This window comes from Suncus etruscus, chromosome 2 (genome assembly GCF_024139225.1).
Source record: "Suncus etruscus isolate mSunEtr1 chromosome 2, mSunEtr1.pri.cur, whole genome shotgun sequence".
Taxonomy (NCBI): domain Eukaryota; kingdom Metazoa; phylum Chordata; class Mammalia; order Eulipotyphla; family Soricidae; genus Suncus; species Suncus etruscus.
In genome coordinates this window covers 7,174,342-7,195,426 of record NC_064849.1, presented here as the reverse complement: position 1 = coordinate 7,195,426, position 21,085 = coordinate 7,174,342, and the positions used below count along the sequence as shown (strand labels likewise).

Sequence of the window (21,085 nt, the reverse complement as noted above, 5' to 3'; positions counted from 1 at the left end):
CTCACTCCCAGTCCTGCTAGGCTCCCCTTTCTAGAGTTCCTGTTCCCAGATTGTATCTCTGATTACTTGTTCCAATAGCACCCTCTGCTTGATGGCATCCACCCTCGCCAGCCCTGCTGCTTGTTCCTGACCTTAGTTTGAAGGCACTTCTTCCAGAAGTTTCCAGACCCCGCCACTACACTACACATACCCAAGGGTTGGTGAGGCATCCTGTGCCTTTACAACCACATCCAATTGCTGTCTGATGTCCCTGACAGCTGACTCCTGTCCTTGGGCACCCATTACTATGCAGACAGGCGCTATTAACTAAATGTGATGACTTCAGCCCTCTAAGTAGCTTGAGCGGGTCCCAGGATGAGCCCCCTGTGCGCAGAGCTGAGCATGGATGCTCCATGATCCCTGCAGATAGCCCGCTGTGCTCCTCCTTGGCTCTTCTGGCTCTGGCTCCAGGCTTTGGAGGCACACTGGCTGTGGCCCTTCATCTCAGAGTCCTGTGTGTTCTGCCTCTGGGATTCAACTCCAGGTGAAGCCGCCTTCTTTTGCTAGAGCTGCCCAGGGAGCAGGAACAGTTTCTGCCACAGGATCCCTCCCAGCCTTAGCTAGCTGAGTCGGCCCTGGAGACTGAGGCTTCATTCTCTCAGGACCTCCTCACCCAGGGTCAGCACCAGCCTGAGACAAGCCCAAAAGCTACCTCCTCTGATGACCATGTCCCGTTCCTCCCCTTGTGCCTGCTGCTGGCTTCCCCTGTTTTTGGGCCTAGGGCAGAGACCAGAGGACAGGCCTGTGCCTTTAGAGAAACTGACACAGGTAGGGATGGCACGGGCTCTAGGGTGGGTCAGAGGGACTTTTCTCAGGCCAGAGGCTCTATGTATGGGACTCAGACAGCAAAATGCCTGTCAGTGTGATGCAGGTACCAGTCCCATGACAGTTAAGATAGTGACCAGCCAGTGACCTTGCCACACTGGCAAGAAACAGTGCATGAGCACATGATTCAGAGCCACCTCTTTGGATGCTGTGAGCATCTGGAGTTCTCATGGGGTCCCTGCTTCTCCACTAACTGGGATATGCATGTTGCAAGGACTTTGGCCAGATTCTCTGAGTGGATGACAGGAGGAGATGAAGAATGGTGAAGTGATGAAATGGTGTAATACAGAGAGGTGAAGGATGTGGACAGGAAGATTGCACAGCAGAGAGTGGTATTGTCCAGCACATGACTGACCTGGTTCCATCCCCAGCATCCCATATGATCCCCCAAGCACCACCAGGAGTAATTCCTGAGTGCAGAGCCAGGAGTAACCCCTGAGCATTGAACCAAGTTTGTTCCCAAAACAGAAACAGAAAAAAAAAGATGAAGGATGATTGATAATAGTCCCTACCTTATTCATAATGAGTCTTTATTAGATGTGTCCAGGCTGATTCATAGTGTAGACACATCCCCTCTTGGTCAGTTTCTCCAGGATGGCCTTTTGCCATCAGCTTTTCTGATGGTCTTCTTCAGCTTCGCCGCCAACACAGGGACCCTGTCTCCTTCTGGTGTTTCTGCCAAGGATAGCACATCCGGCTTCTAAATGGGAAGCTTTGCCTCATCATTCACTGTCCTGTCCAAGTCTGCAGTTGGGAGAAATTCCAGTAAGAACCAACACTAGGCATCTTCAAATAAGTTTTGCTTCTCTTTCAGAAATGTCTAGACTTTTTCTGGAAAAGCAGCTCCGTTTTGTTTCCCAGCAGATAGAACTGAAGCAGAGATCCCCCTGCCTTTCTCACCTCTGAGAGTGCCTATCCTTGAGGCAGTAGCTCCAACCCAAGAGAAAGCTGCAAATAGTTAACCCCCTTAGAAGAGAAATGTGGGGGGAAAGATAGACAAATTATTTTTAAAGTAAAGATTTTGGGAGAGAATAGAACTCATACTGTAGACTGTAGTTGAATAGAAGCTGAATGTTCTGCTGTGAATGATTAGATCTAACAGAAAATAAGTATCAGGTATAAAGCCAAATGGAGGGGAATCTTTAATTCCTGAAATGGTGCTGGGGAGGCACACATGTTCCAGCCAAATTTTCATGGTCTCTTTGCAGATCCTAGCTTAGGCCCATAGAACAGAGCATTCTGAAGACACTCTTTCTCCTCGACCTAGACTGACTGTTAGAAATGTCAGTGGCTGGGGCCAGAGAGGTAGCATGGAGGTAAGGCATTTGCCTTTCATGCAGAAGGTCATTGGTTTTGAATCCTAGCATCCCATATGGTCCCCTGTGCCTGACAGGAGTGATTTCTGAGCATAGAGCCAGGAGTAACCCCTGAGCACTGCCGGGTGTGACCCAAAAAATAAAAACAAAAAAACAAAAAAAAAGAAAAGAAAAAGAAATGTCAGTGGCTGGTACATCCGATCAGAACAAACCCAACTACCATGTAGACCTCCCTCCCAAGTGGCTCTGCCTCCTTCCTTAGAGGTGCTTCCTTTCTTGGTGGAATATAATCCTTCTCTCTCATCTCTCTCCCCAACCCCAGGTAAAACATGTTTTCCATAGCCAAAGGAGACTGCAGATGGGTGAGAGGGTGTCTCGGAGCAGACATTCTCTTGCACCTCCCTGTAAAGGTCCCAGGCACCAAGTGAGCCCTGACATTCACCTTCTCACTGTGCTCTCAACTTTCCAGGAGCGCATCCTGCCCAGAGCAAGACCAAGCAGCAGCTCCCGCCGGCGCTGTCACCTGTGCTGACTGTGATTCTCATCTCTAGGTTTGAAGACTTACCTGATAGCGGGTCACAGAGCGAAGGCGTCTCATTGCAGCTGCTCAGAGGCCTGGCTTTCTGGCCCTGAGGCCACTGACGGCTCACAGGTGTCCTCAGGCCCTAGGGGACAGGGGACAGCGTCACCAGGGAGTGTCAGTGACTTGGCACAGACTGTCAAAACCTTTGATAATCTTAAGGTTAGTTTTTTTTTTTTCCTACTTCTAAAGTTGATGTTCATTCTTCGGTAGAGCATGTGAAATGGTAAACAGGTTCTGGGTCTATGGCAGGTGATTAGGAAAGCCCTTGGGTTTGGATCTTGCCAATTTGAAAATCCAGCTAGCAGTGTTGGCAGCTTCAATCTCTTGGCTTTCCTGACACACAAAGCTCTTGCATCTTCTTTCTCTGCCACATACAGATGCTTCGCACTCGAGATACTGTTTCTCAGTACTTTCTCCCTGGGGAGCCTGGATGTCTTTGGCAGTTTCTAAAATGGAGGGATGACTGAGAGGGAAAGCATCCTGCTTGAAGAGCACATTGGGACCTGACCTCAGAGTTCACCTTTCCAGTACTCGTCCATTGGGGAAACCCAGTATATCCGACTGTCCTGCCTCTCCTGTATGTGGGGTTATCATGTCAGTCATGCAGTGGAAGGGTCTGGACTTGCCAAGAACACACGAGTGTAGAGGTGTTTGGGTCATAGCTCGCCTGGTAGCTATGATCAACTTCCCAGGAAGATGTGCCATGGTCCAACCCTTGACACAGCCTCTCCCACAGAGGGAGTTTCCCAATTGCCACATCCATTGAGTCCCACTGCATTTTCTAGCTCATTTGTATGGCTTAAGTATCTGCTGTTTTCTTTCCTTTCTTTCTTTTAAAGTGAAACTGTGATGAGAGGTACCCTCAGTTTCGTGCTCTCAGATAACAGCTGTTGTCTGGGTCAGGGCAGTGCCGGGGGGTGCAGCTCAGATCCTGTATATTGTGTAATCCCACTACTTCCAGGACCTGGTTTGAACATTGGTTCAGCTGGTGGTTAAGTGTAACCATCGCCATCCTCTCTGGCCATTCTCTGGAATAGCAGGATCCCAGGCTAGTTCCCCCAGCGCCTGCTTCCTTGAGGACTGTTACGTCGATTTCCTGACAGCCAGTTTGCTGGTGGGTGCCACCTGGGCTCTGGACAGTTTTAGCCAGATCACGCTTTGGAGTGGCACCATGCTATGGAGCAACACCCATAGCTCCCCTGAGGAGATTCCTCTTAGTGTTGTGCCCAGAATGTCCGTAGTGTCCAGTGGCCCCAGGGGTGGGGGTTGCAATCATCCAGATGTTGAACCTGCAGGGAGTGTTGGGTGTGTACTAGTGCTTCTGCATCAGCTCCCATGTCCGCTTTTTCCCTTCCTACCTGAGCATGTCCCATGTGGCTTCTTTGCATAGTTCAAGTGCTGCCAGGATTCTGCCAGGGAGGAGTTGAGGGTCAAACTGGTTTGCTTATTTGCAGGGAAATGATTTCCTTTCTTCCAAGGGAATTGACAGAACTAGAGAAGTTGAGATTAGTGCAAACAGCAATTGATTTTTTTTTCTTTTTCTTTTTTTTTTTTTGCAGAGCCACAACTGGCATTTCTCAGGGCTTACTCTTGCCTTTGTGCTCAGTGCTCAACTCCTGGCTGTGCTGGGGATTGAATCCAGGCCACTGTACTAATCTCCTGGCCCCTTGTTCTCAGATGTACCAGACCTTATGACAGGAAGACTTTTTTTTTTTTTTTTTTTTGGTTTTTCGGGCCACACCCATTTGATGCTCAGGGGTTACTCCTGGCTAAGCACTCAGAAATTGCCCCTGGCTTGGGGGGACCATATGGGATGCCAGGGGATCGAACCGCAGTCCTTCCTTGGCTAGCGCTTGCAAGGCAGACACCTTACCTCTAGCGCCACCTCACTGGCCTCGACAGAAAGACTTTTAGCAATGAAGAAAAGAAATTGCTCATTGTTTATTGGGGTTGCTTCATAAGTTCTTTTTTGGAGCCTGGCCTCAGAGATCTGAGGCTGGGTCGTTGGCAATTCCTCCAGATCTGCCCCAGTATTGGTGACTCCCATGTCCAGATGAACTCAGCGCCTGGTGGTTGTGTCCTCTCCATGGGTGGGCAGAAGCTGGTGGGCTGAGGAAGTCCTTAGGAGCAGACTGGAGTATCTAGCATAAGACCTGAAAGAATAGCACGGGGGCAGGACTTGGCAGTATGAGTGAGTGGCCTGGGGCTCAGGCACTATATCTAACTGCTGCTGCGCTATCTCTCTGTCCACATGACTGGACACCCTGTGTGCTTTTGCCTGAGCCCTTTTGAAGTCCAAGCCTGAGTGTTCCCAGACTTCATTCTGTGTCCTGACAGAGTCTGACATGCATCATGGAAGCTTGACTTTCTGGCATCTGTGTTAGGGTCTAGAAAGCTTGTTCTCTGCAAAGAAGATAGAAGGACTGAGCTCAGAAGCAGGTTTAGCCACATCCATCGAGTCCCCACTGCACTTCCTGGCTCATTTGTATGGCTTAATTATGGCTTAACTATCTGCTGTTTCCATTTCTTTCTCTTAAAGTGAGGGTCAGAGAGATAGCACAATGGTAGGGCATTTGCCTTGCACGCAGCTGACCAGGATGGACCCAGGTTCGATCCCCATCATCCCATATGGTCCCCCAAGCCTTTTAGGAGCTGAGTACAGGATTTCTGAGTACAGTGCCAGGAGTAACCAGGTGTAGCCCCAAAACTAAACCAAAACAAAACCATAAAGTGAGACAATGGTGAGAGGTATCCTCAGTTTAGCTTTTCTTTTTTTTTTTTTTTTTTTTTTTTGGGTCACACCCGGCAGCACTCAGGGGTTACTCCTGGCTTCATGCTCAGAAATCGCTCCTGGCTGGCTCGGGGAACCATATGGGACGCTGGGATTCGAACTGATGACCTTCTGCATGAAAGGCAAATGCCTTACCCTCCATGCTGTCTCTCCGGCCCCAGTTTAGCTTTTTATAGCATGACCTGCCCTTGCTCTCCTGACTCTCAGGGGGGTTCTTTGTAGACATCCTAAAACACCTAGCAGTTAGTAGGGTTATGTTGGAAGACAAACAATGGCCCTGAGGTCATCGGTTAAAGGGCCACTCCCAACCCATTTTTTGACTTCCTGAATCACCATCAGTGAGTTTTTCATTAAGAAGGTCTGGCTACCTGGGGCTGGAGAGATAGCATGGAGGTAAGGCGTTTGCCTTTCATGCAGGAGGACAGTGGTTCGAATCCCGCCATCCCATATGGTCCCCCGTGCCTGCCAGGAGCGATTTCTGAGCATGGAGCCAGGATTGACCCCTGAGCACTGCTGGGTGTGACCCAAAAACCAAAAAAAAAAAAAAGAAAAGAAACGAAAAGAAAAAACACCCAAAAAACAAAACAAAAAAAGAAGGTCTGGCTGGGGCCAGAGCGGTAGCACAAGCTGTAAGGCATCTCTGCCTTGTGCATACTAGCCTAGGATGAACTGCAGTTGGATTCAGCAGCATCCCATGTGGTCTCCCAAGCCAGGAGCAATTTCTGAGTGCATAGTTGGGAGTAACCCCTGAGCATCACCGGGTGTGACCCAAAAATTAAAAAAAAAAAGGTCTAGATTTTCTGGGGGCCTGAGGGGTGGGATTGGCAGAAGCATCTCAGGTCTGCAGAGGGAAAACCATTCATGCCCAACGGGAGCTGACTCTAGCCATGAGGCAGGGAAAGGACTCTGCCTTCTCTGTCTACTTCTCAGTGGCTTCACTGGCAGTGACAGACGCAGCAGGGATGCAACCTGCGGTCATGGCTGAGGTGGTTGCTTACCATGAAAACTGTGGGGCTGCACAGACAGGTGGACAGATGGACATTGAAGACCACATCTGTTAATAAAAACAACTGGTCTAGGGGCCGGAGAGATAGCATGGAGGTAGGGCATTTGCCTTGCATGCAGAAGGTCAGTGGTTCGAATACCAGCATCCCATATAGTCCCCCGAGCCTTCCAGGAGTGATTTTTGAGCGTAAAGCCAGGAGTAACCCCTGAGTGATCCAAAAACAAAACAAAACAAAACAAAAAAAAAAAAACTGGTCTCATGTCTTAAGAAGAATCAAAAACAAATTCCTGCCCCCAAAGCAGATGATGCTTTTGAAATTTTGTTTTGGGGTCACTCTTGATGTTGCTCAGGGGGGATGCCTCAGCTCAGTGCCCAGGGTCTGCTCCTGATTGTGCTCAGGGACTATGCAGGCCTCTTTGCCTTGATCTTCTTACCTGATCTTTGCCCTTGGCCCTGAGTTCACTGCCCGGCTTTAAGATGGTTCCTTCTGACTTCTGGCCTTGGAGCTATGAGAGCATCTCAGCTTCCCTCCAGCAATGCTTTCCGGACATGCCTGCTTGGTTACTTCTGGAGTTCCCTGCTTGCTCTGAAAAGGGTGCAGTGACCTGCCTAGGATGGCCACCAGGACCCTTTGAGTCCTGGCAGGAAAGTCTGCTTTCCTCCCATTCCTATGTAAATCGCTGTGAAAAGACTGAAAGAGCAGAGTCTTAGTTGACCGCAGCACTGGAAGTGGCAGTGACTATCTGTACGTGAACTTCTCTGTTAAGTGGCCTTCAGGACGTGTAGTTGAATATGAGGCACTGACGCAGGTTCATGCGTTGACTGTGCTGAGATGGGCTGAATCACGTTCTCTGGATGGGTGGGCTGTGGCATGTTGATGACATTGCAATAAGTCTTTTAAAGCGAGTGATAGTCTAGCAGGGGTCCTTAAACTTTTTAAACAGGGGGCCAGTTCACTGTCCCTCAGACCATTGGAGGGTCTGACTATAGTAAAAACAAAACTTATGAACAAATTCTTATGCACACTGCATTATATCTTATTTTGCAATGAAGAAACAAAACAGATACAAATACAATATGTGGCCCGCAGGCTGTAATTTGAGGACCACTGGTCTAATGGCTCTGAAAGTAGGGGTTGTTTTTGGGGATATATTTTAGAGGGAGATTTGGGCCATATTTAGTAGTGCTCAGGATTTACTCTAGCTCTGTGTTCAGACATCACTCCTGACAGACCTCAGGGTACCATATATTCGGTGTCAGAAATTGAGCCTGGGTTAGCTACATGCAAGCAAGCTATCCTATCTCCAATATTAAAGTAAAAAAAATATTTTTTTTTTGTTTTTGGGTCACACTCGGCATCACTCAGGGGTTCCTCCTGGCTCTATGATCAGAAATCGCTCCCGGCAGACTTGGGAGATCATATGGGACATCGATTCGAACCAATGACCTTCTGCATAAAAGGCAAATGCCTTACCCTCCATGCTATCTCTCCGGCCCCTAAAGTAAAATTTTTGTTTTGCCTTTTTTTTTTTTTTTTTTTTTTTGTGCTTTTGGATCACACCTGGCAGTGCTCAGGGGATACTCCTGGCTCCATGCTCAGAAATTGCTCCTGGCAGGCACGGGGTCCATATGGGATGCTGGGATTCGAACTGATGACCTTCTGCATGAAAGGCAAATGCCTTACCTCCATGCTATCTCTCCAGCCCCTAAACTAAAATTTTTAAGAGAGATTTGCAAGTTTTCTCTCTATTTTTAGTCTTGAGAGTATCGTCAGTTCCGAGAAAACTCATCAATGACAAACTGACAGCTTCTCCTCCTAGGAGAATTTCAGCTAAGAGATTCAGAAGGAATGGAGAGAGGAAATTCCTTCAGAACACCGTAGGAATATTTGTCCCCGAAGGTCCACCCATGACTCAGAACAATCTGTGCTTTCAAGAGCATTTGCATGGGTTACCAAGGTCATTGCACCCCCTCCAGAGACTTCTTCACTCTAAGGACAGCCTGGCAGTGCTGCCTTCCGGATGCTGTGACACACTTTACAGCTGAGACTGCCTCCGCATGTACCACTGCTCCTGTTCTGAAGTGCTGAGGAGCATGTATCACCTCCCCAGGAGTCCTTTCCCCCACCAAATCGTAGGCCTCTAAGACTCCTGAGGAAGTATCAGTTGAGCCCACATATCTGGATGTCTCACAGGATGTCTGAGCAGACCACTGCAGAGACAGGAAATAGCAGGAAGGTCAGTTGGAGGAAGACAAGAAGACAGACTTGGGGCTGGAACAATACCACAGTGGTAGGGCATTTGCCTTGCACATGGCTGATCCAGGACGAACCTTGGTTCGATCCCCAGTGTCCCATTTGGGCCCCCGAGCCAAGAGCACATAGCAAGAGTAACCCGAGTGTCACCAGGTGTAGCCCCTCCAAAAAAAAAAAAAAAAAAAAAAGACAGACTCAAAGCTTTGACCCAGTGTAGGGCTCCAGGAGACCCACCAGTGTGCTGTCTAGCAGGCAGCACTGGCATCTCGTCCTCTCTCAGGAAATCAAGCTGTAGGTGATGCCAGGGGACCTAGAGTTTAGCCCAACTCTCCCACCCTGCAGGTCTGAGGTAGCTTCCCAGATGCCTATGCTGCATGTACTATCTGCTGTCATCTAGACATAAAGGGGCCACTGACTGAGTGGAAAGATTTGTCTCATAACTTAATAGACCCGTCAGGTGTATGGCATCTCTACCCGGTGACAATCCTCCAGATGCCCAAAGTTTCCTTGCTCTGCCTTTCTAGTGGGCACATTTCCTGACTTCTCGTGTCATTGGGGTTGGGGGTTTGAGGAGTATCTGGGCTCCTTCCAGATGTCTCCCTGGATCTCTGCAGCCCTGGGACATGAGGGACATGATGGTGGAGCCCCATTCTGAGCATCCCTTTTCCTCTGAGTTTGTGTCTGTGTTTTTCAAGGATTCTATTAGTAAGACTCATCTCTTTTGAAAGCATCTTTCTGAGCCTTCGTGTAAAGAACTTTATCTCTGTCCTCTTAGCCTGCACCATGACACCCAGTTAACTTCACAGGTGTCTGTGACTGCTGTGGGCTAACTCCCTACTTTGCTTTTCCTAATGGTAACAAGATTTCTGTTCCTCCTGGCCTCGTGTGCTTCTGTGTTTGTTAAATGAAACTAGTTATTGTGTGGACTTCCCAGAGGCTAAAACAGAGCGAAGGGCCCGGAGAGATAGCACAGCAGCTTTTGCCTTGCAAGCAGTCGATTCAGGACCAAAGGTGGTTGGTTTGAATCCCGGTGTCCCATATGGTCCCCCGTGCCTGCCAGGAGCTATTTCTGAGCAGACAGCCAGGAGTAACCCTTGAGCACCACCGGGTGTGGCCCAAAAAACAAAACAAAACAAAACAAAAGAAAAAATAAACCAGAGCTAAGGATATGGGGCAAGGTATGGACAGGGTGCATGTTGGCTGTGTTGAACCTGAATTTTGAACTGGGAGATGAGAGATGTGGCCCCATATCATGCTTCAGTCAATGAAGAAGTAAATCTAGACCTGCTTCTGGTATTTCCACCTCATTTCTCAGAGGAGGTTCCCCACTCCCTTGCAGGACAGTTTTAAAAAGGACAACTGCTGGGGCCAGAGCAGTAGCACAGTGGTAGGGCGTTTGCCTTGCACGTGGCTTGTCCGGGACAGACCTCGATTCCATCCCCGACATCCCATGCCAGGAGCGATTTCTGAGTAAATAGCCAGGAGTAACCTCTGAGCATCACCGGGACGCTATAAAAAGGATAACTGCTGGCTTAGAGGTTACTTTATGTCGGGAAAGAAGGGGCTGTGATGAAAAGCTCTCTATCTAATGCTCAGAATGCGAGTGTGAGCCTTGGAATGGGTTTGAAATAAGTACAGAGATACCCAAGCTCATCAGAGAAATGGCATCTCTTCCCCCTAAACCATGCCCTAGCTGGGGCAGGAGGTGCAGGGGAGGGAGAAAGAGGAGTAACGATGATCAAGAAAATGCAGAATTAGGTGAATGGCCATTCACTCTTGAACATTTTGGGGGGCCTCAGCATCCCAGGCAATAGCCAACAATAAAAAGGAGACAAATAGACTGGAGCAACCGTTTTCAATACAAGAATCCTAGATTTGATCCCTAGCATCACATGGCCCCTCAAGGTAGGCCAAGAGTGATACCCAAACACCATTATCACTGGGGAGGGTCCCAAAACAAAAAGCAAACAAAAAATCCGGGGCTGAAGAGATGTCTCAGTGGAATGTGCACTTGCTTTGCACACAGGAGGCCCAACTTTGACCCCTGGCATCTGATGGTCTCTTGGATTCCACCAGGATTTACCCTGAGCAACAGCGAGAGTGGCCTAGGCACCACAGTGGGTATGTGGCCATGTCAGTTTGAGGGACCCGGGCTGGACTGGAAGTAGCTTTTGTGAGCCAAAGTAGCAAGAGTGCCACTGAAAAGGACGAGGTGGGAGGTCAGAACTATGTGGGCTGGTCAGAGAAAAAGGCTCAGGACCATCACATCAGAGAACTATTCCCAGATCCTCTTTGTTCCAGAGAGAGAGGCTGGGTGGTGGACTGGGCCAGGACTCTTGCTACTGACCCTGCTGCTGAGCAGCCTTGTCCTCAGAGCAAGTCTTGGTGCCCACCATCACAGTGTGGGGAGGATTAATTGGGACCCAGGGCAATTTAACCCTCATCTGGGTAAGGACATGACAGCTCAGCCCATAGCCAGGTGCAGTAATGCTTAGGGGTCACTCCTGGTTTTGTACTCAGGAATCATTTCTGGCAGTGTGCCACATGGGGTGCCAGGAATGGAAACCTGGCTGGCTGCTACAAGGCAAGCATAGCTTTCCCACTGTCAAATGCATTTCTAGGGAGTAGCCACTCATGTCACTGCCCATGACTCAGTACCATGCCTCCCAGTGTTGCTTCTGTGAGCTCAGTGCTATGGTCTCACTCCAGAGACAGGAGGGTGCCCAAATAGACCCCTAAAGTTAATACTGGCTTCTCAGTTGGGGGCAGATCTACACCAGTGAGTCAAGAAAGCAGTACACAGAAGTGTGTGAGATCGGCAGGATCTAACCTGAGGGAGGTTTGAACTTGGTTGAAGTGAAGCTGCACTGGGGCGAGGTGATGGCATAGACAGCTGGGTCTCAGGTTTGGCACTGGGAACCCCAGATTCAGTTCTTCGCCCAGCCCTCTGAGAGTCCCCAGGAGTGACCAAAAACAAAAATGAAGCTGGACAGTGAAAGAAGGTATGAGGGTGGGGGCTGGGGCTCTCCCAGGCAGGAAGGGGAGGGTGGCATGTAGAAATGCCTCAATCACTACATATGATGTCACTCATTTGTTTGACTCATTTGTTTTGAAGCTGTTACCACTGAGCTAGAGAAAGGCATGTACTGTGAGACTTAGTCTGTTGGGGATCTCAGGGGTCCCACATCAGGTCCTGTTCTCTGATTCTCAGCATGTCACCCTCCTATGGATACTGGGCTCACAGCATTTAAAAAGACAAGTGTTTGTCTGTGTCTTTGCTTCCTGGGGCTCATGCTTTTGTGGGCAGCTCAGCAGCACCTAACCTCTGAGTCAGAACGTTTCCCTGGCAGGATTCGGCCCATAGGACTCTGCTTGTCAGGGAATAAAAGGATGCAGCTTTGCATGGCCAAGTTGTGAAGCCTGTGGCCCCCGGCTCCTGGGACCTGTGTCCACTGTCCTTCCCCACCCTTCCAATCGCCCTATAGTAGGGCTGTTCTGAATGTGGATATCCCCAGTGGAGGATGAGTGCCTTCTGATGTCCACTGGCATCGTAGTCACTGCTACATATTTGGGATTTCAAATTCCTGAGACATCTGTGTGACACTGGGCAACTCATCTGGGCACTTTCAGAGGGGGAAATGCATGCAACAAGGCTATCATCATAGATGTGAAAAATGACACAGCCATCAGGAACAAGGTGACAATCCCAGGAGGTGTGAAGTGCAGTCCACAGCTCTGTAGCCCACAGGAGCAGCTGTGACAAAGGCATGTTCCCTCAGATGGCCCGGCCACACTCTTTATTTCCCAAAAAAGACAGACAGACGGCCCAACCACATTCTCCCTCCCAGGACAGACAGATGGACAGACAGATGCTCCAACCACACGTTCCCTCCCTGAACAGATATTTGGCCCTGTTTGCTGTGTGGAGAGAAGGGGCTGCTTCCTGGGTTGAGCTGTATTCGGACCCAGTGACAGCAGTTTGTACTGGGTGTCCCTCACTCCACTGCTAAGCCTCTTTATCCCTTAGAATCCCCCTTGAGCAGCCTCCACCCAGTACCCACAGAGGGGCACCTGGGAGCATGGATTGGGTTGCTGGCACCTTTGCTTTATGGCAAAGTGCTGGGACTGTCACTCAGATGCCTGGGCTGGTATTTGTTTTCATTTGAGCAGAGCCTTGGCCCATTGATCTGTGTTTTGAAGTTTAATCCAACCAATCCACAGATGTGCTTTAGGGTGTTGTTCTCTTCTTCCCATCTTGGGGCCTTCCCTCTGTGTCAGTGTCCAATGGAGGTATAAATGTTGGAGTGAAGGGGCCTGGGTGCCTAGTTGAATTGGGACCTCACCATGCTGGCCATGGTCTCACCCACCCTGGGGCTTTAAAATGGCGTTATTGTGTGTTAACCACACATCTTACCCTGTTCTTGCCATTGGTCAGAACAGATACCTCTGTTGGCTCATGTTAATGACTTGGCCAGCCATTTGCTGTGGCCAGTTTCACTCTTTAAGGAACCTAAACGTGCCAGCGTTCCATTAACCTCCCAATTCTGTAACCCTTGGAAGCTTTCTTCACGGACCAGAGCCTGTACTCTGACTTGGCATGGGCCTGGGTGGTGCCCAGGTCACAGGCCCTTTGTGGTCTTTAGATGTTCTGATGGTGTCTAGTGGCCCATATCTTATCCACTGTTAGGCAGTGGCTCCTATCATATTCCTGCAGCTTCTGCCTCTACCTGAGTTACAGTTCCTGCCTTTCTGGCCCACACACATATTGAGGACAAGGGCACCCATGGGTCTGTACTCTGGTTCATTCCACCCCAGCAGAATGACTGTGTGCAAGTGTCTCTATCCTTTCTAAGTGAGAAGGAAGTGCCTACCACCTCCCCAGCTTCTGTCCCGCTTCAGCTGGCCTCTCTGTCCTGGTCTGGCATCTTCCCACAGCCTGCTGAGAATCCCTAGGTCTGCCTAAAGGCCTCCTGCCTGCTGGTAGAGTTCATACTTGGGGCTTGGGAAACCTGCCTGGGCCTGGCTTCTTGAATGGCAGTTTTATTACTTGATAATTCAAGAAAATCTCTTTTTAAGAGCACAGTTGGGTGAGTTTTAAAATATTTTCAAGGTTGTATGACACCATCATGGTCATTTTTCATTATCCCCCAAAGAAACCCCATCTCCATTAGTGTTTCCCCACCATATGCTGGCCACTTCTTTGTGTTTGCCCCCTGAATATTTCCTGAGATGGGGTCAGCACAACTTTCTGGTCTGCTCGTCCCCAAGTGCCGTGTGTCCAAGATTGTCCATGGCATCATAGCTAAGCCTGCTTCTGTACCCTGTACTGACTGTGGCCTTGGGTTAGCTGTCATACCACCTTTGGGGACAACAGGTTGCTGTGGTGGGTTTGTGTGAGCTACATCATTGCTTTTTGGGGGGCCCATCCCCATGCTCCGGTTTTGTCTTGCAGACCTGCCCTTCATGTGGAATCACATTCACACCCCCATTGGACACTGGCACAGAGGCTGGAGCAATGCAGAATGGCTGTCAGGAGGAGCCCAGGCTTGGCACCAAGGTCAGACAAATGGGGCTGCGTTCCACCCACAGGATACGTGTCCTGTCGGCATCTTTGCTCCAACATTGACTGTCCATGTCCTCTGGGCTCCACATAGACCCTCAGGAGCAGGAAGGACAGGCACTTGGTCCTGCCCCTGGGCAACTCTTCACCTGGTCAGGCCTTCTGAGTAGAAGGGTTGGGAGTCACGGGGCAGGAGGCGGGAACAGAACTGAGCTACTGAGATGGGATGCAATGGAGTCCCAAGCCTAGTCTCTTCCAATAATGTTTTGATTTCTGATGGAGGCTGGAGCAGTAGGACAGTGAAGAGAGTGTTTGACTTGCACACGAACAACCCACTCTCAGTCCCCAGCAATCTAAATGGTCTCCCAAGTCCTGCCAGGAGTAAGTATTGAGCTCCACCATGTGTGGCCCCAAAATGATACCCAAAAAGAAAGTTCTGAATGCTGGCTCTCTGGAGCTGACCCTGGGCAGTTTACTCTCCAGCCACCTGCCCTTCACAACCCTGTGCTGTGCCTCTTCTCTCTTGCTACAGCCTGCCCAGCCCTGGGTGTCTTTCCCCTGGCTACGTCTTCACGACTTCCCCAGCCCTTCCTGTCCCCATTTTTCTCAGGAGCCTCTGGAAGTGGGTGTGTGGCTCTGAATCTGAGTACCTGTCTCCCTACGCCCTCTGCCCTCTTCATTCCTGACACCCTGTGTGTGATGATGTGTGATGCTTTTGGAAGTGGGGGAGTGGGTTGGAGCAAGGAGCAGGAAGGGTTCAGCCCTGCAGGTACCAGCATGATGGGGGAGGGCATGCCATTTGCTCAGCTGCAGCTCCCTGTGCTCTCCTTGTTGGTCATAGGCTTCTGGAGGCGCCAGCTCCAAAACGCAGAATGGCCTGCTGAGCCCCCCGATGGAGGAGAAGCTCACCACCAGCCAGACGTCACTGTGTGAGATTCTCCAAGAGAAGGGCCGATGGGTGGGTGTGAGCCTGGACCAGTCGGCGCTCCTGCCTCTCAGGTTCAAGAATATCCGAGAGAAGACAGACGCCCACTTTGTGGATGTCATCAAAGAGGATAGGTACAGTTGGACGTGCACTTCTGGGGTCTTCCTTTGAGGTCATTCTGTCTCTGCCTTTTTGTTTCGGGGTCCTAACCAGTGATGCTCAGGCAAACTTGCTCCTGGCTCTGCACTAAATGTCACTTCTGGTGGGCTCAGAGAACCACATCCTTTGAGGTCATCAGAGTATCAACCCTAGGATGACTATGTGCAAAGCAAGCACCATCCTTATCCTCTGAACTATTTTTCTGGCTCCTGTGTGACTTTTTCTGTCCCTGACCCTTTGCAGAAAATGCTGCTGCTACGTGCAGAAAATGAAGTGAGAAATGGACTTGGTCCTGCTGGTCCTTCTGGCCTTGCTCCCTTTTCTCTTTTCTCCCATCCTCTGAACGGGCCAGGACAGCTCACAGCTTGCCCTGTGATAAGGGAGCCAGCAAGGGCAGAGTTGTCTTCATTCTGGGTCTGCCAGCTTGGGCCAGTGCTGCCCAGGCACTCACACAGGATAGGGTCTTTGCCTCAGCTGTCGGCTCTGAGTTGGTCTGGGGATTCCATTTGCCTTCATCCTGCTCCTCTGTGTTACCCGAGATATACTGTAGTTCAGAAGCTTGCAATCCCAAAAGAATGAATCTTTCAGAGCAGGTTTGATTTCCCTGCCTTTCAAGTCTGTTTTGGGGGCCAGAACAGTAAGACAGAGAGTGGGGTATTTGCCTTCCATGTGCCCAACCTGTATTCGATCCTCGGCAAATCACATAGTCCCCTCAATATCAACAGGGATGGTTCCTGAGCACAGAGCCAGGATTAATCCCTGAGCACTACCTGAAGTGACCCCAGACAAAAATAAAAATAAAATAACTTTTTTAGTTTCACAAGCATCTGGTCCTGACTCACTGAGCCAAACATAACTTTGTGCCTGCGCCTGTTCACTTTAGTGATGGTCATGGCTGCCAGTGTCCTTGATGGGACAGCCAGTTCAGGGACGCTCTCAGTCAGTTTCTCTGCACAAGGGCTCTGCTGCCCCATCATGCCAGAAATGTTCCCTCCTGCTGGGAAGATGTTTCTCGGGGGTTCTCATGAAGCAGTTCACTGGTGGGTCTGGCGATTTTGCAGAGGAGAAATAGGAGAGCATAGCTGGGTTAGGTACTTACAGGCTAACCCAGGAGAAGTGCTCCAAGGGTAACTTTCTTTTTTTTTTTTTTTGGTTTTTGGGCCACACCCGGTGACGCTCAGGGGTTACTCCTGGCTATGCGCTCAGAAGTTGCTCCTGGCTTGGGGGACCATATGGGACGCCGGGGGATCGAACCGCGGTCCATCCGAGGCTAGCGCAGTCAAGGCAGGCACCTTACCTTTAGCGCCACCGCCCGGCCCCAAGGGTAACTTTCTAAGCTGTTTCTAGGGCTGTCTGAGTTCCAGTAAGTTGATGTGATGGTCATGCTGGTTGCTAACCTGCTGTTTTTATTTCTCTCCTAGCCTGATGAAAGATTATTTCTTCAAGCCGCCCATCAATCAGTTCAGCCTGAATTTTCTGGACAAGGAGCTGGAGTGCGCCTACAGGACTAGCTACCAGCAAGAGGTACATGTGGTGCAGGCTCTGTTTTGTTTTTTTTTGTTTTTTTTTTTTTTTGCCTTGGAGCCTCCTGACAGGAAAGCGTTGTAGCATTGCTCCTATGATCCATAACCCTAGAGAGCAGTTAGATATGCGATGCATCTTCATAAGAGGGGAAACAAATCCTATTTTGCCCCTTTGCCCAGTGACCAGACTGATCCCTCTGGATCCTTCTCTGCTCCTCTGCCCCCTCTGCCCTCACCTGATCCCTGGTTTTGGTTCTCTATCTTTCTCTTCCTGTCCCCTGAATTGGGATGGGAGGGTCAGAGACCTTCACTATTCTCCTTCAGGCCTTATCTCTGCAACTTGAGCGCCCCCACCACCAACAGTGAATGGTGAATGTCACTCTGCCCCTCAGGGCCTGTTAGAATCCCATACCTGGGCTTTCAGGGACCTTGACATTCTGGTGCCTAAGGTGCTATGATTCCAGACATAGCACATAAACATTGACATTCTGGGGAGGGGCTGCCTGGATGGTGCCCTCTGACTACTTCTCTCTCCATGGCGTAATGCTTGACTGTGGAACAACCAATCCCGCTACACTTACTCAGACTCATGTCTGGCCCAAGCTCCTGGTCCCAGATGCTACTGGGTCCTGTTGAGCCTTGTCTATGCTGGAATTGAAAGATTTCAGGTACCTAATGGTGCTGCCTGGGCCATGAGCGCACATGAGATGCCACCCCAGATTCTTCTCATTCTCTGGCATCCCCTGTATAGAGCTTGAATGGGGTGGAGCTTTGGTGTCCTCTCCCTTACCTTCTCTCATCATCACACATCATGGAAGCTGGTCCCCCCCATTCATGCCCGATTGTACTGGTGTGGCTAACTGCCTTTCGGTCTCACTTAGCACCTGCCGTATCTGTGTTCTAGTTCAAATCATGTGCTGTGACCTCTGACCCAGTTTTTAAGATCTCTGTGCCTGGCTCTTGTCATCCACATGAATCCCAAGCAGAGCCAGGCTCAGCAGTCTATCTCAGAGTCAGCTGTGCCTCCCCCAGGCCTCCAGGGCAGCTCTACATGTACCCCTGCCCATCCCTACTAGGTTATCAAGAACGCTCCCGTGAAGACTTTCGCCAGTGCCACCTTCAGCTCCCTCTTAGACGTGTTCCTGTCAACCACTGTGTTCCTGCTGCTCTCCATCACCTGCTTCTTCAAGTATGGAGCTGCTGCTTCACCACCCCCACCCACAGCCCTGGCCATCTTTGGGGCTGCCCTGCTGCTGGAACTGCTGTCCCTTGTGGTCTCGGTCAGGTAAGGTGCCATGGCACACCTTGCATGGGCCTCAGTCCCTTTGTGCCTGCCTGCTAGGCGGGAGCCTCATTCTGAACCCCATCCCATGTCCCCCTGGACCCACATGCTCTTCCTTTGAACAAGTCTTCCAGTATAAGGAAGCCAGAGCAAATCAGGACTCTGGAAAGTGAACCAGGGCCAGTCCCCAGGAAGTGGCTGAGCCCCTTATTCTGAGGGAGAACTGCCCCACCAGGCTACTTATGGACCTGGTGTCTTCACAGGCTCAGCTTCGGGTCTACTGTCCCCCCTGGGGGTAGGGAGATTCATCGAGGATTTATGCCCCCAGAAAGTAATTAGTTCCTTGCATGGTTCCCAGAACCCCCCCACTCCCTGTTCCAATGTGAATTTAGAGTGAGCCCTCCCCTCCCCCAGCTTTGCCAACACCCCTTTTGGCCCTCACTGTGTCATCAGTGTCTTTGTGGTCCTCAGACATTTGCCAAAGGAGTTTCTGGGCTGCTGACACTCCAGAAGAGTCTCCCCATCTTAAGAAGCCAGACACCCTCCATGTGTCTGCAGTGGGGCACTGAGCATGTCAGGAGCAGGGATACAGTGTCCTGTCCCTGGGGATCTGTGCCCATACCCCAGAGATTGTAGCTGCTCTCTTGGAAATCTCCTGGAAAGTTTCTGTGGAGGGACCATTGGCCATACCTGGCTGTGCTCAGGGCCTCCTCCTGGCTCAGTGTTCCAGGCTCACTCCAGCAGTCCCCAGGGTATCTGGGGTATGCTGAGGTTGGTCTCAAGTCTCCCACACTCTTGCCCCTAGTGTGCGCTTCATGAACGAGACACTCCAGGCCAAGGTCCTGGTTGACAGGTCCTGCATGGGTGTTGGGGTAGGTGGCAGAAGGACACAGAACAGAGCTACCTCACATGGCAGGTACCTCCAACTCCAGACCAGGAACACCCCCAATCATGTGAAGATCCAGAAGACTCCCCAGACTTTAAACTCCCTCCCCCAGCTCCCCACAGCTATGTCCATTTCAGCTCATAGAGTCCCTGCAGTTGCTGCTTCTCCCTCTGAGTAACTTCCAGTGAGCTGCTCCCTGCCCCAAGAGCAGGGGCCAAATATCCCTCCACAACAGTGCCAGCTCAGTTGCGCCAGGTGACTTGGGTTCCCTCCCACCCTCTAGGATGGTGTTTTTCCCTGAGAGTGTCATGTCCTGCACTAAGCGCCTACTGGAGTGGATCTCTGGCTGGCTCCCCCGCCATTCCATTGGGGCCATCCTGGTGTCGCTCCCTGCCCTCGCTGTCTACTCGCACGTCACCTCCGAATTCAAGACGAACATCCACGTGAGTACAGGCTCTGGATCTTACTGGTTCTTGGTTCTTGGGTTCTCTGCACACAGATGTTGGGTAAGTGGCTCCCCCACTTCCCAGAGACCCTATGGGGCACACAAGTCCTCCAGCTTTCTAGTTCTTCACCAGGTTTCATACTAGACACTGTCTCCCTCCTCTGACCTCGTGATACTGGAGGTCATGCTGGTCTGGCCCGATAGTTGGTTTGATTGCTTTGAACAGGGAGGGAGGCCTTGTGAGTTCACTTCCGTAGCACACATCACATCTATTCTTCCTCGGAAGGGGATGGTCTGGCGAGCAGGGCGGGTCACTCATTTGATATTTACTATCAGATCTCACTTGGGCTGGAACAGCAGTGGGAAAGGCTTTCAGTAGGTGACTCACTCACAGAGTCAGGAGTAAGCCCTGACCACAGATGATGTAGAAAAGAAAAAAAAAAAAAAGAAAGAAAGAAAACAAAAGTAAATTTTAATTAAAAAAGTAAAAGGGAAAGAAAAATTCCAATTTAGTTTCAATCATGCAATTTACAAGTGGAACACCCGCCTTCTCAGACTACTAAGTGATCTCACATCTAAGGAACTCAGGTGCCTGTGGGACATGGACGCCTGAATGTTTATGATCTGTCCTTATACCAACCCGTTGGCCACTGAAGGATGATCAGCACATACCAATAGTAGCCTGTGGTAGTCGTGTCATATCTAAGATGCAGGCAGAGGTGCAGAGGGGCCCCAGGGTGAGCCCTAACAGGTGCACACTCTTCCTGCAGCTCACCGTGTTTACCGGCTCGGCCATCCTCATCGCTGTGGTGCATTACTGCAACTTCTGCCAGCTCAGCTCCTGGATGAGGTCGGCACTGGCCACCATCATTGGGGCAGTGCCTCTACTCCTGCTCTACATCTCCTTATGCCCCGAAAGGTATGCTCACTGGTCCTCCCTGAACCCCTGCACTACCCGCCTCACACAAGCTTCCCTCCTGGACATAAAAATGCTTCCAACACCCTATGTATCTACTTCTTATGATGTTACAGTATTCATAGAGAAAGAGTGTATTGAGGCCAACCTGTTGACAGTGTGGTGAAGACATCAGGACAGATGGTATTTACCAGACAGAGGAAGGAGGCACAGCCTGCAGCAACTGGGCTGCCTTTAAGTTTATGCAGGATCAGTTCCTGGAGTTAGGGTGGTAAACACCACCTGAGTGACAAGTGAGGACACATCACTGGAAATCACTCTTACCGTGGAATTCCTCCAAATGCTGGGAAATGGAGACTGTTGCTGGCTTTGAAAATGGTCTTTGCTGATAAGATGGTCACTGATAAGCATGGGGAAAGCCCCCAGGACATGGTCAATCTTCTTGTCCTGGATAGGATGTTAAAACCCAAGAACATAGGGATTGACAGTTTCCTGTGCTGTACTGAAATTCCTGAGCGTAGTCACAGAATCCAGCTGGACGTGCGCTCTACTGACCAAATAATGTTTGTTAAAAA

The 21,085-nt window shown here is 50.3% G+C and overlaps 1 protein-coding gene across 1 annotated transcript in view; it reads left to right on the top strand.

Annotated features, from left to right (window-relative positions):
* Positions 1-21,085, top strand: part of ADCY9 (adenylate cyclase 9) — a 102,275-nt gene that overhangs the window by 67,236 nt on the left and 13,954 nt on the right. Inside the window, exons 2-8 of the mRNA XM_049768432.1 lie at positions 2,732-2,922; positions 14,267-14,371; positions 15,216-15,433; positions 16,880-16,982; positions 18,058-18,266; positions 19,433-19,592; positions 20,365-20,513. Of these exons, the coding sequence (XP_049624389.1) occupies positions 2,732-2,922; positions 14,267-14,371; positions 15,216-15,433; positions 16,880-16,982; positions 18,058-18,266; positions 19,433-19,592; positions 20,365-20,513 (1,135 nt within the window). The remainder of the gene's footprint in view (positions 1-2,731; positions 2,923-14,266; positions 14,372-15,215; positions 15,434-16,879; positions 16,983-18,057; positions 18,267-19,432; positions 19,593-20,364; positions 20,514-21,085) is intronic.